At 32.8% G+C, this 13,855-nt stretch overlaps 1 protein-coding gene across 2 annotated transcripts in view; it reads right to left on the bottom strand.

Annotated features, from left to right (window-relative positions):
- Positions 1-13,855, bottom strand: part of LOC124411688 (protein muscleblind) — a 134,692-nt gene that overhangs the window by 6,644 nt on the left and 114,193 nt on the right. The window contains exon 10 of one of the 2 annotated variants that reach the window (XM_046890966.1): positions 4,131-4,624. The exons of the other annotated variant lie outside the window; for it this stretch is intronic. Within the exon in view, the coding sequence (XP_046746922.1) occupies positions 4,566-4,624 (59 nt within the window). The 3' untranslated portion in view covers positions 4,131-4,565. Of the gene's footprint in view, positions 1-4,130; positions 4,625-13,855 lie in introns of those variants that run through there. 2 annotated transcript variants of the gene reach the window in all.

Raw genomic sequence — 13,855 nt, 5'->3', positions numbered from 1 at the left:
TAAGGCTGCTAAGGCGGTCCACATGCAGCAAACGAGGCAGTGTTGGTACGGTATATTTTGAAAAATGGATTATTATAATCGTTGTTAACGTAATGTTTATCATTTTTGGTTCATTTTGGTAGTTTTATTTTTTTCCATTCTCGTTGTCGTTGTAGTTTATTGTTATTAGAGATTGTTGTCGTTTTTTTTTTTTTTTTTTTTTTTTTTTTCATTCAAGATTGATTTTTCATTTTTTAAGCGCACATAATTTTTTTTTTTTTTTTTTTTCGTTTCGGTTTTAAGCAGTTTTTTTTTATGTCGAAGAATTTTTTTCATTATTTTTGTCGGCGATATGAAATTATCGTTTCGTGCGTGCGTATATGTGTGTGTGTGTGTGTGTGTGAGTAAATATTTTGTTGTTGTTTTTAAACATCCAGGATTCATGTAACGAAATCCGTATAGTTACGGCAGAAACATGTATTACATAATATGAAGAACATGCAAAGAAAAAAAAATCGACCAAAAATTTAACACCGATGTGACAGAGAATATACATCGAACATTTGGCAAAAAAAGAACAGAATTTATTTTGTTTTGATAATTCGAAAAACGACGAGGATTACAAAAATATATATATATATAGATATATATCAGCAAAAACGGATTTGATTCGATTTTGTTATTTCATTATCAGTTTTATTTTGATCGTTTGTTTAGTTCCGTTTTATTAATTTATTTATTCAAGGTACGCGCGCGCAGGGATGAAAGTATGTTTATAATTATTACATTTTTTTTTTAAACATTAATTTGGTTGATCGATCGTGTTGTTGATTTATTTTTAAATTGCATCAATTACCAAACACCGTATTATAGTAGCAGTAAGAAAAAAAAAGGATAATAACGAGGTATCACAAGTGAGATTTCAATGGCGGCCATGGCAATAATCTCAGCGGCAGTGCACACATAACCAAGCCAGCGATTCCGATAATTACGAATTAATTATGAGCATGGGACAATGATAATAATAACAACAGTAAATAATGAGTAACAGACAATAATAGTAGTTACGGTTCAACGAGGAAGAAATAAAAATTTGGTCAAAATTATTCATATTGTTTTCGATTGGATTTTTGAAGGGACATGTAAAAAAAAGTAGAACCAAGGATTAAAATCGTATAGTAAAAAAAAAAAAAAAAAAGTGGTTGTGGTTCAGACATATTTTTTTTTCGTTTTGTTTTGCATCGTAAAACGAGACAGGAGAATTATCATTGATATATGTGTACATGTATACATATATATATGTATGAAATATGCAGGACGGCCCAACACCAGGGTAACGAAAAAAAGTTAAAGAGGGTTTTGAAATGATTTTTATATTAGTTGTCATTGGTTTGATTCGTCGTTTTGCATTTTATAATTCCGATTGATTAAATTTTTTCGCGATCCGTTTGGCATTTCAACGGAATCGTCAAGTACATTTGTTCGCGTATGCGGTGAGCCACGTTTGTTTAAATTTGAAAAGAAAAAAAAGGAATTCGAAGTCAAAATTTTCACGGGAATGTGAACAAACAAATATGTCACAATTATGAAACGCGATTAACACCGACATATACCGATTGTTTTTTTTTTTTTTTTTTTTGCACATGTATAATATCATTTAATATGTAAACGGCAATTCGGTTCAAGTAACGGGGTGAAAACACAGGAAAAGGATCGTATGGTATTGGTCAAATTTTTGTTAAGTATGTTATTTGGGTGGTTCGGAGATTTCATAATTTTTTTTTTTGTTTTTTGTAAAGGATATAACATCGAAGAGATCATGCGAGGGATGTGGAAGTTTCGTATGGGGTGCCATGGATCGACGTCAGGACGATTGGAAGGAGGAGAAGCGTTGCCCATTAACGCGCAGGAGAAGACGATATCGGGATGCAGAGTTAAGAATAGAGAAAAAAAAAATCGAAAAAAAAACGGCATTGAAAGTGTCGAGGAAAGGCACGAATATAATCGATAATAACAGGCGTGTGTATCCAGCAGGCAGATAGGCGCAGGCATGAAACAGAAAGATCAAAGAAATATTTATTGAATAATTAATAGTCAATGTTTGAGAGTAAAAAAAAATAACGAACGTTGCTATTTATTTCTTTTTTTTTACTGCATGCGCAAATTATGCAGAACTGACGAAAGTTTAAGGTTTTTATCATATCATTCACTCTCCGTAACTCGCTCAGTTTCACTGATTCCGTAGCTTTCCGTAGCACCTGATACAATGAACACGATCTTTCGGCGCCAGCAGAACGCTGCACACAGTCTGACCGAATACTGAGCGAATCGCGTTCGTCAAACCGAATAGCGGGCTCGTCTGCGCACGAAAACTTCTTTGGAAACGCGCATGCGCGCGAAAGCATCTCCCGGAACGCGCGTGCGCGCGAGGCAGCAAAAGCTAACCTCGACGCCGCAACGTGGAACTCGTGCTGCTCGGTAAAAAAATTTACCTTTAGGTAAATTGGAAGAGCGGTTCCGCATGCAGAGAAGCGCACTATTCATGTTTGATCGACGAAATTTCAAGTATTTTTGGGCAAACTATGAGCAACGTTTGTTTTCTTTCGTCTTGATCCTATTTGAAAATTAATTTCTCTCCAGCGCCGAAATATCGATGCCAAAACCAGGGACAACATGCGTCTATCAGGATATTGTCATGCAGCTTCGCATAATAATATTAACCCAAGCAACAAAATTTCACACTCTTTACAACCTTGTGAACCCATTCTTAAGCACTATGTTACTGATCTATGGATAGTCGATGTCACCTTGTGCGTTTTATAACCTCAAGTTCAACATGCACTAGTCAAAAATCAGTCGCTTGGTGATGGAAGTATGCGCGAAACATGCGGTGCTTGATTTTTATGGTTGAGGTCACTCTGAATTCTTGAAAGAAATTATGGAATTCTTCATTATTTAATATATTATTGGGGTGTTAAACCCTGAGCCTGTGTCCCGAGTCGGTTTGTCTTCAAGTGGAAAAATCAATCCATAGAATTATTCAATTCTTAGTTCATTCTCAAAGTTTTTGATATTTAGCATTGACGGCGAAAATTTGTTCTATTTTTCAGCGTCTGCTAGAAGTAAATTTTTGTGAAAAATATAATTACTCCGTATTTATTGGAACGTCACTAGTTTCTTGGCATGTAATACTAAGATTAAAACATTATATGTTTTCAATTATGCTAGAATTTCGAACATTTCACTAAAATAAATTCTTGTTCGGGTGACAGTGAGACCAGCTATAATAGCATTAGCACATAACAGGCGCCAACGGGTCGATCATGCAGATTTATAACACAAACGATATAATTTTTATTGTTAAGAATTCTTAGACGTAATTAGGCAAACAGGTATGCGTATCATGCATAGGGCTTGACGTTCCACCGATTTTTTCTGAAAGTGTTTTCTACCCACATCACGGTCTAGCACGCTGCTAGTTTAGAATATATCAATAATTATCAAATCAACAAACGCTATTAACCGTTGGAAAAATCAGAATCGATTGATCGAAATAATTTGGCGTTAGTTTTGCCGCTTAGAATAGTCTAGCACGGTGCCAGTTGAGAATACTTGGGCATTTTTTAAATCACTAAACACTTATTATCGCGGAAAAGAATTGAATGAAGAAATCGGGATGAGTTATGATTAGTTTTAATGTGAAGCGCAGTCCAGCACGATGCTAGTTCGGCATCTATCAGTATTAATTGATGTTAATAAAGGTTCATAATCACCGAAAAATCTAGATTCATGTCAAGCCCCGCATATGTTTGTCGTTATTATTATTACTGGTACTATCATTGTCGTTTTAATTCCATCGTAATGATGAAAGGACGATGATAGTCGTAATAATAATTATAGGAGAGAAATCATAGATGTTCAGTTACCAACACACAACACATTATTTAAGCATCCTACAACAACATTCCTCTCACCTGCATTATTCGATTTGAAATATTCGCACAGCGATAAACTAACGTTCGTCACTTTCTGTCACTCTATGTCACTCAATCTAGAACGTTTTTTTTCCACTTTTTCTTATCAACCTCGAAAGATGAAGTGATACTTTGAAGAAGGTGTGGTTATTATCCGCGATGATCGTGACGTGTGTTTTTATTTTGTTCTACTTTATAATTTACTTAATTTCGTTTGTTTGTTTTTTTTATCTGTTTTTTTTTGGAAAGCGTAAAGCCTGCGCAAGGTTCAACGTGAACAAAGCTTTGCAACTTAATACAATGTGTATAATATAGCTCTGTAAAAAAAGAGGATAGAATATTTCATTACCATACAGAGTTAAATATAATTATCAATGATAGTAATAGAGAGCTCTATTATCGTAGAATTCGTGTTACTTTTGTTTTTCTAAATATGTATAGTCCAACGAAAAAATAGTGGAAAGTGTTGGAAATTTTTACAAAAGAGAAAGTTGTTTTTCGAGTTTTCCAAATTCGATATTACGGGTTTTTTTTTTCTTTTGTTCGTGTATATGGTTATATGAGTGTTATCTTTGATACATAGAGATATTCTACAGATCAGCAACAACAGCATCAGCAACAACAGCAGGAGGGGTGAACAGCGACAGCATCAACAGCAGCAAAACCTCTACCTAAAATTATTCTTATCAGCTCAATCATTAAATTTTTGTAATGCAGTATAGGTACAAAGTAGTAGTTGTGAATGGTTGGTAGGAATCAGGCTGCGGGTAGACAGAAATGTACATATAGAGGAAAATGCGGTGTGCTTCTATGTATTACGTACCGTTTAATCTTTTTACACATCCGTACAGCGAAATTCCACATGTACGGTTTCAAGAACAGCAGTTAATTATAATCGTGATTTTATTCTTACGCTTTTCAAACAAGGAGGCTTTTCAACGTGTAACGATCGTCAATTATTTAAAAGATGAAAGGTTGCGCCTTGACATTCTCATCGAAGTTTATTTCGGCAAACCAGTGAATTATTATCGGAACACTAATTTGCAATAGGATTAAAAATACGTTACAAAAATGAATTGACGTTTAATAAGATAAGAATCTACAAAAAGCTGTACATACCGTCTGTTCATTAGAAAAGTGCGCACCTTATGCGCATGCGTTAAGTCATTCCAATTTCATTGGCCGACAGTTACCGCCTGATTGGGTAGCCGACGCAATACCAATCGCGACTGTCAGAAAATTCCCTAGGCATCAATCAGGCACTAACTGTCGGCCAATAAAATTCTAACAACTTGACGCATGCGCATAAGGTGCGAATTTTCCTCATGGACACACGGTATATGGTGGAAGGAACTACTAAGAGCGATATAATGGCATGGTATAAAGAATTCATACATACACAGAGGAAGAATGAGAGAAAGAGAGAGAGATAGAGTGAAATCTTGAGGAGAAAAAGCTTCACCAAATAAAGGAGAGGAAAAAATAACACATAAACCGCTCACATGGGTAAATGGTATACGGATTAGTGGATTGATGGGTGGTCTGTGCTTATCGATAAGGGAGGAAAATAAATATAAATAAACAAGTCTCTGTATTTTTTATCCGTTCTTCAGAAGCACAAGAAGTCTCGGTAGATTCTCGCGCCCGCAATTTTCGGCGGCAGCGATGCTTCGTCACTTACTTCAATTTCGTGATTATTATTTTCTCAGTTACAAACATTTTTTTTACTTTAATTTGTCTTCCCCATTTTGCAATTCATTGGAAGATTTTACAAGGTTGCAATATGGAGAGAACAGAATGATTGGTTTCGTCACCCTCATCGTTATGAACTTTTTTTCTCTTGCTACCGAAGTTTTTCAGCTCTGCTTTTATTCAATCATTTGTTTACTACCGAATGCGTATTTATTCACTGATTTTTAATTACAATTTTTATTGTTTGTAATTATGTTTGTTTAAATTTCTTCTCGATGTTGGTTCATTCTTTCTTCCTTCTCTCCTGCAGTGTTTGATAGGGTACAAGTATTTTTTTTAAGGGAGGATCTGTTGATTTCAATTTTTTCCTTTTTTGTTTTTTGATTTTCCTGGATGATGTTTTTTTTCTCACAAAAAGCATATTTAAATTTGTCTACTGGATACAAAAAAAAAAAAACAGGTGGAAAAAAGTAAGTGGATACAAAAAGGACCGCCCGTCAAAACTAGTGCTTGGCTTAGTCTGTTTTCCCCCAGCCCATCGCTCGCTAAACCCATCGTCGTATATGCATTATTAAATGTGATGCATGTCCAGCTAATTTTTTCTTCTTTTCTTTGTTAATCACTTTCAAATCTAAAATTTCATAATCGAATACATCGACTGTATTACGAGAAAGTTTTTTGATTGAATCTCAAGACTCGAGGATCTATCTTGAGGAGTGAATCATGCAGTGTATAAAACAATAAGCTTTTATGATACTAGACGGGCTCGAGGGGATTGACTTTGGTTGGCGGGGTGGAGGGAGCGTGGATGGTTAATTAATAAAAGCACAAAATACGTCTTCGCACCACTGGCCGCGTGTGTCGCAAGCAAAAGCTCGAACAAGACCCTCTCATTTCCGTTTTCTTGGTTTTGTTTTCTTCTTATCATACTGTGTGTAATAGCGGCAACAATGATTACCAACAACGAAATGAAAATATCTCATGAAACAAAACAGGGTAGGTAGTTCCAGAGGAAAGAGATAAAACAAAAGAATAAGTCAAATCATACGCATCTACAGATTCAAGAAGAAGTGGTTGATCGGGAAAGAGAAATGCGAGGAGATTTGTGCCAAGTTATTGGCGCGGCGTAAGGAGGAGTGGGGGTCAAGGAATACGCGGAGGGTTCGCCGCTACAAGATCGGCTAGAGAAGTGAGAAAAATCAATCTAAGGTCGATTCCTTTTGTTATTTTGTTGTTTATTTTTGTCTTGCCCTGGTCGATTAATTTTTGAGTGGCTATTTTTATTTTTTTTTTTCGAACGGACACCGGGAAAGGACAAAGAAGGAGCACAAGAAAAAAATGGTAGAGAAAAAAAAAAACAATAACAACAACAAGCTACGTGAAATTCGATATACCAATTAGAAGTTGTAAAAAATACCAAGCACTGTTTCCTGCAAACGCGCATCTACGTATACATATATTAAAAAATATCCCGTAAGTAGATGATAATATAGGCATGGTTATACATATATTATATGTTTTAATAGGAGGAGATGTCGATGAATCTTAAAATCGACAAGGAGAATTCGATCGGGATACAGATACAGATAACAGACAGGGGGGGATGGCGTTGGGTGAATACGAATGAACGGATTTTTCATACATCGATCAATTATTCTTCAAGATATATTGTGTAAAATCACAAATATATATGTGCTATGTGTACATATGTATGTATATATATATACATATATACATACGTACATACATACATATAAATAGAGGTACAATAATAGAGAATAATTCGTAATATGCTTTGTTTTCATAACTACTATACGGAGAAATTTTTTAATCGTTAGGAGAACGAAAACAATACGAGGAAGAAAATGAAAAAATATGAACACAGAGGAAAACAGAGGAGGGAATTATTACAAGAGTATATAAGATACCATCTGTGGGAATTTTATAATTGGGGATATATTGAGATATATGTATGGATAGATATATATATATATATATATATATATATATATATATATATGATATATGTGATGAAAAAAATTACATATATATATACATATATACGTATATAAATATGAAATAAGATCATGAAGCATTAATAAAACAAATATTCATGCATTTATCAAGCATTATTATTACAAATACTGGCTGACTGACTGACTGAATGATTGACTGACTCCGACTCCTTGACAATTAAAGACCCAGCCCACCGACCGAATATGCAGACGCAATACAGTTTCCATAGTTGTTTGCCTTAACTATTCGGTACCTTTTTTCGGTTTTCTTTTTTCTCTTAAATCTCTTAGTTTTTAAACTTAATTCCAAGCGATCTACATAATGACTATAAATCGATGTAACATTACACTCAGTGCCTAATTACTTGGTTATATTTCTTTTCCTTTTTCTTGTCGTCTTTTGAATACGTCGTTTTTCTTAATGCTTTCTTTTTTTACCTTTTTTTTCCTTTAACTTTGCAATCTTGACCAGTTTTTTTTTTCATCTTACTTTCGATTGCACAATTCACATCCGCTCAATCGAACGTGGAATTTTTTTTAGAATACAATATACATCGAGGCGCCCGCGCCTCCTACCAAAAGCATTGATCTACAACTATGGAAAAAAAAAGATTCAAAAAACGACAAGATAAAAAAAATTCTGATACACATTTCAGATTGTTTATCTACGAATGCGTATACAGATGTGTTTCATCATTAGTAATAAATTAACGAAACATTTCTTTGTTTGCGTGTTTTCATGTGTACTTCGCGAATTAAGTTATCTGTTGTTTCGTCTTCGTCTTATGTTTAGATAAAAATCGTGTTTTGCATCTGCAGATTCCATGGAGCCAGAAGTAGGTATATAGCATATTGATATATAGGTAATAATAATAATAATAATATTAATAATAATATTAATAATAATATATGTATGTATAATAACAACAAAAATTAATTTACACGAAGAATTATCAGATACGATACAAGTATACGATGATGATAATAATAATAATAAATACTACCTGCGTAGGTGTTATGCATGTAGGTATAGGTTGGTATAAGTTTATGTACTAGCAGTAGTAGTAGTAGTAGTAGTAGTAGTAGTAGAAGTAGTAGTAATTGAAAGTTTTTCGGTTCACTTTCTAGCTCTACAAAATTTTTTAACATCTATCTCGTCAGTAGTTTGGTAGGTAGGTTAAGATAATTTTTTTTCATAGGGTTACCTTTTTCATCATATTTTTTCGTTGCACTTTTTTGCTTTCCTTGTTTCTATTCCGATCGACTAAATCCACAATTTACGTGTAATATAAATACGTATCTATCCTAATATATTCCTAACTATCTAATATGCATTTGGATTTTCTTTTCTGTTTTCGTACGTTTCACAAAATTTTTTTGCATTTTTTTTCATCTTCGAATATATACATATATATATGTATATATATATGTGTGTAGATTTATGTATATATGTATTCTTAAACTCTTATACGACAAAAGTGTGTGTATAATTATTCTAAAGTATTTTTAGTTTTAGTTTCGATATACAAATAATGTAATAGGTGTTTGCGTACGCGTGACTTTCTACCAACTTTTTTTTTTCGCTCCCCCTTTTTTTCACTCACCATCTCATTCTATCATCGTATTAAATTATACATATGTCGTGTTTGCGTGTACGTGTAAACTTCGGTGCAATTTAAAGGCACTTGGTTTTTTTTTTTTTAATTTTTTCTTTCCTACCTTTTCTGGTTTTTTTTTTTTCATTTAGCGACTTAATTTTCTCCCCCTCCCCAATTGAAGTTTGTATATTTTTAACTTTCTTTGCGTTTCCTTTTGAAATGATTTTCTTCACTTCAGTAACAAAAGGCATGCAAACAACAATAGGAAAACAACTCGAATGCAAATTTGCGCAGATAATTATTTCGCGAGCGTTTTTTGCTTCTATTTCCTTGCACGAATTTTTAGAGTTCTAATCACCGACAAGAAAACGCAGGTTAGTTAGAATAATAGCAGATAATCTCACAAGAGACGAAACATCTCCGACATACATACGTACCAACATAAATGTATATAGAGTTTTCAGAAAATGAATTAGAAAATAGAGAAAAAAAAACTCTCGATGTTAGGAAACTGTTATATATAATTCCAATTCCATCATTTTCTCTTTTTTTTCAGACTTGTCAAGTCATTTGTGTAATTGTTTACTCCACTTTACAAACACCTATAAAATTCGGATCGGCATATTCGAGACAATCAGACATATATGTATAATATATATATATAGATATATATACAGGTTGACCAAGTATCCGCGGAACACCGAGCACTGACGGATTCCTTGCAAAGAAATAAGACTAAAATTTCTCTTGACAATTTTTATTTAAAGCAACGGTTCTTGAGTTAGAGCCGTTTGAAGTCAACCAATCACGGCGCGCAGATGGAGCCGGGCACACGAGCCTAGCGCGAGGCTAGCGTACGCTGCATGGGGCTCAGCTACACTAGCCTCGCAAGTAGCTTACGCACTCGGTCCCATCTGCGCCGTGATTGGTTGACTTCAAACGACTCTAACTCAAGAACCGTTGCTTTAAATAAAAATTGTCAAGAATAATTTTAATCTTATTTTTTTGCAAGGAATCCGTCAGTGCCCGGTGGTCCGCGGGTACTGGGTCACCCTGCATATATCACTATCTAAAGTCTAGAACAAAATCAGGAAGTTACGGAAGAGAAAAACCAAAAAAATTAACGGTTAGAGAAAAAATGTATCGAGACAACATAATCGCGTTTTTACTGCACAGCTACAGTCTAATAGTTATACGTGTTCGTGTTTCTGAATACGTAGAATTATACATACACACATAAGAGAATTACATTAACTTTATGTATAATATATCGCCTATCTATGTTCATGACAATATAGTGATAATAATTACAACGTAGTATTTATAATATTAGTAGTACGCACAGTAGCCTCTGGATAAGTTACCACATTTGGGACTGTGATCCGGTTGAATAACGAGAGGCTACTCATTTGTATTTGTACATAGGACTAATAAATTGTTTTTGTAAATTTATAGTTCATAATTCCTTTTGTAAATTTATAGTTTATAATTCCTTTTTTAAATTACTTTTTTCCCCCCATGCGAATCGCTCCGTCACGTAAGATTGAAAGTTGATTAACCATTCGTTGATCCGTCACTTCGTTTTCGACGATTTTTCATTTTCTTTTTCCCCCCTGTTAAGAGCGTAAAAACAAAAAGAGAAAAACAAAACACGCGAAAATTGAAATTAGTTAAATGAAATCGATAACACAAAAATTGTTCGAAAATTCTTCTATACATTATCCTGTGCGATGAATCGAGATTCCGAAATGGATGAAAATAAAAAAAAAATTTGAGTTGGTTGTGTCCGAAGATATCGTGAACGATACACAATAATAATAATAATAATAATATTAATAATAAATAATTTGGAAGACTATGTGCGTGTCTGTGCGGTTTTTAAGTTTTCTCCTTACTTTTCTGCGGCTATCATTTTGATCATCGTCATCTCTTCATATGTACAATAATTATTATCCTTTAACTTGTAGCGCAATTATTGAATATATATATATATATATAGCTATGCGTACACTATATAAAAGTTATAATAAAAGTCAGAGTCAAATTGATTTCCAATCTTATCGGGGATCGTTGATTTGTTCTCGTTTTTTTTTCTGCAATTAGTGATTTCATTTAGTTTTCTTTATCCGTAAAAATTTTTTTGTTCATATGTTGAAAAAAAGAGGGTCGAGGGGGGGGGGGTTAACCATTGAATTTTATACATACATATATGTGTGTATGTATATATATGTATATATAGCTATCTACCTCCTAGCCAACTGACTACTCAATAATATGCGCGTGATTGTTTTTTTTTCATTGCTCGTTTGCTGCTTTTTTTTAGATACTTAGTAATTTTTATGCAGTTATGCAATTTGCGCGTATACGTGGTGTAGTTTTGGATATAATTTTTTTACCCAATTTTTTTTTTCTGCAGTTCGATCCGTAGAAACGGTTGTTTTAAAAAATTTTCTACCGATCATGTCGGTTTTCCCTGATGAATTTCTATCATATATCTATATGATATTCTTACACGATTATTAATAATAATAATAATAATAATAATATAATGATAATAAAAATTGTTGCTACACACTATATAAAATAAATTTTACAATTATCACTGTAAAGAATTAACATCAATGTATATATAGATATATATATATACATACACGTGCATATTTGTGTTTCTGTATAATTTATATGTATATATACATATATATATTTTGAGTAAATAGGACATCTTCACACATTGTATTTCGCGCAAGAAAACACGTTTCGAATGATTTTTTTGTTTTTTTTTGGAAAATCGAATTCTATAATTTTCCATTCCTTATTCCCACTTCGATTCATGTAGTTTTTTTTTTTTTTCCGAAATCCCATTTTCCCCACTCAGCTTTGTTGAATTCTTGTCGATAAGAAAAACAAAAATAAACTAATTTGTCTTCAACGAATTTTACTCTCTTCCGAGCCAAGGGAAAGGAAAAATTTGGAAATGCAAATGAGCGCGGGTTTAATAGTTTTTTTCTCCGCCACTGTTTCGATGATTCGAATTCAAATTTCAACTTCACGTATTGTTCGACAAAGAAAATCATCGTCGTGAAAAAATACTACTTTTCTTACTACTACCTCTATATAATATATATACACACACACTCAAACACACATGTGTGTGTTCTATATTAAATATAGTTACAGTACATGTGGTATATTTCAACGCATATTTTTTTCTTCTCTCTCCGTATTTTCATATACCATAAAGCGTTTATATGTATGCATACGCATCCCACCCGAATTGAATCTTGGATTTGAATTTGTGTAGGATAAATTAGATACATTACTTGAGGATATACGGAGGATTAATAATAATAATAGAATAATGATAATAATAGTTACTAAAAAACCTGTCAATAATATATGTATACATATATATGTAATATATATATGTATCATATTATATATATATTCGTGTATTTACATAGTGCAGTTTTTTATCAATCATCGGTGAAGATAATTATTCTTTCAGAATATTGTTTGTTTTTCGTTCATTTTTTTTTCTTTTTCTTTTTTTTTTTTTTCAATTTTCTATTTTCCGATTTTATCTCTCTTCAATTCTTTCTGTTTCCTCTAATCATTCGGATCTATTTTCACACTCATTCTTTACTTACAAGGTCTATGTATAGTTTTATGTATACATACATGTCCCTATATATTATTTAAATAATTACGAAAGGGGTAGTAGAGGGTGGAGGGAGGGCAAGGTTATCTAGGAAACATATTTTTTTACTCTATAGCTCTGCGTATGTTCGGAACTTGGACAATTATCGGCGTGATAATATTAATAAGATTAATAATAATAATAATAATAATAATGATAATAATAATAACAACAATAATAATGATAACAGTAATGTAATAACTAAAATTAAAAATTAGGAATTTATCGCGTGAAGAAGATGTGAAAGGGGGGGGGGAGGGGGATGGAAGTATGAGATAAAAAAAGTGACGATTGCAGAGTGAGGACAACAGGGAAGAAAAAAAAAAACAACTAAAAGATAGATACTGAACAACGTTTTTTTTCTGTCTAAATTTCAACTAAACTCTAACAAAGAAGAAGAAAAAAAAAAAAAAGAAATTACAAGTGAAAAAAAAAAAAACAAACAAATAAGAAACAATTACAAAACTAATTCGTTTCGTATTAATCTAATTATAAAAAGGGGCGATAAAACCTGCGCTTTATCATTCAACCGTGAATAAAATTTGGATAGTTATTGTTAAAAAAAATTATCGACCTTTGAGGTCCATTTGTTAAATACAATAAAATCAATAATAATAATAATAATAATAATAATAAAATAAAATAATGTAAGGTGAGAACAATGAATGAAATTATTTGTACACGAAAAAGATGAAAGAGGAGCCAGAAACGTCGCTTATTAAATTGTAGGAGACAAAGAGTCTCGATAAGATGAATTGAGTCAAGGATCAAGTTTAAAAGCACGTGTAGCGTATCTGGCTGCTTTAACGTGTGAAATTTGTTGTAAACTGAACTAAGAAAGTTGACGAAAGAATAAAAACTGGAATGGAGTTATAAAAATTGTCTGTAAAACAGGAAAGA

The sequence above is a fragment of the Diprion similis genome, chromosome 10, assembly GCF_021155765.1.
Source record: "Diprion similis isolate iyDipSimi1 chromosome 10, iyDipSimi1.1, whole genome shotgun sequence".
NCBI classification, from domain to species: domain Eukaryota; kingdom Metazoa; phylum Arthropoda; class Insecta; order Hymenoptera; family Diprionidae; genus Diprion; species Diprion similis.
The sequence above is the reverse complement of the archived record's forward strand: the minus strand, read 5'-3'. Positions and strand labels throughout refer to the sequence as shown.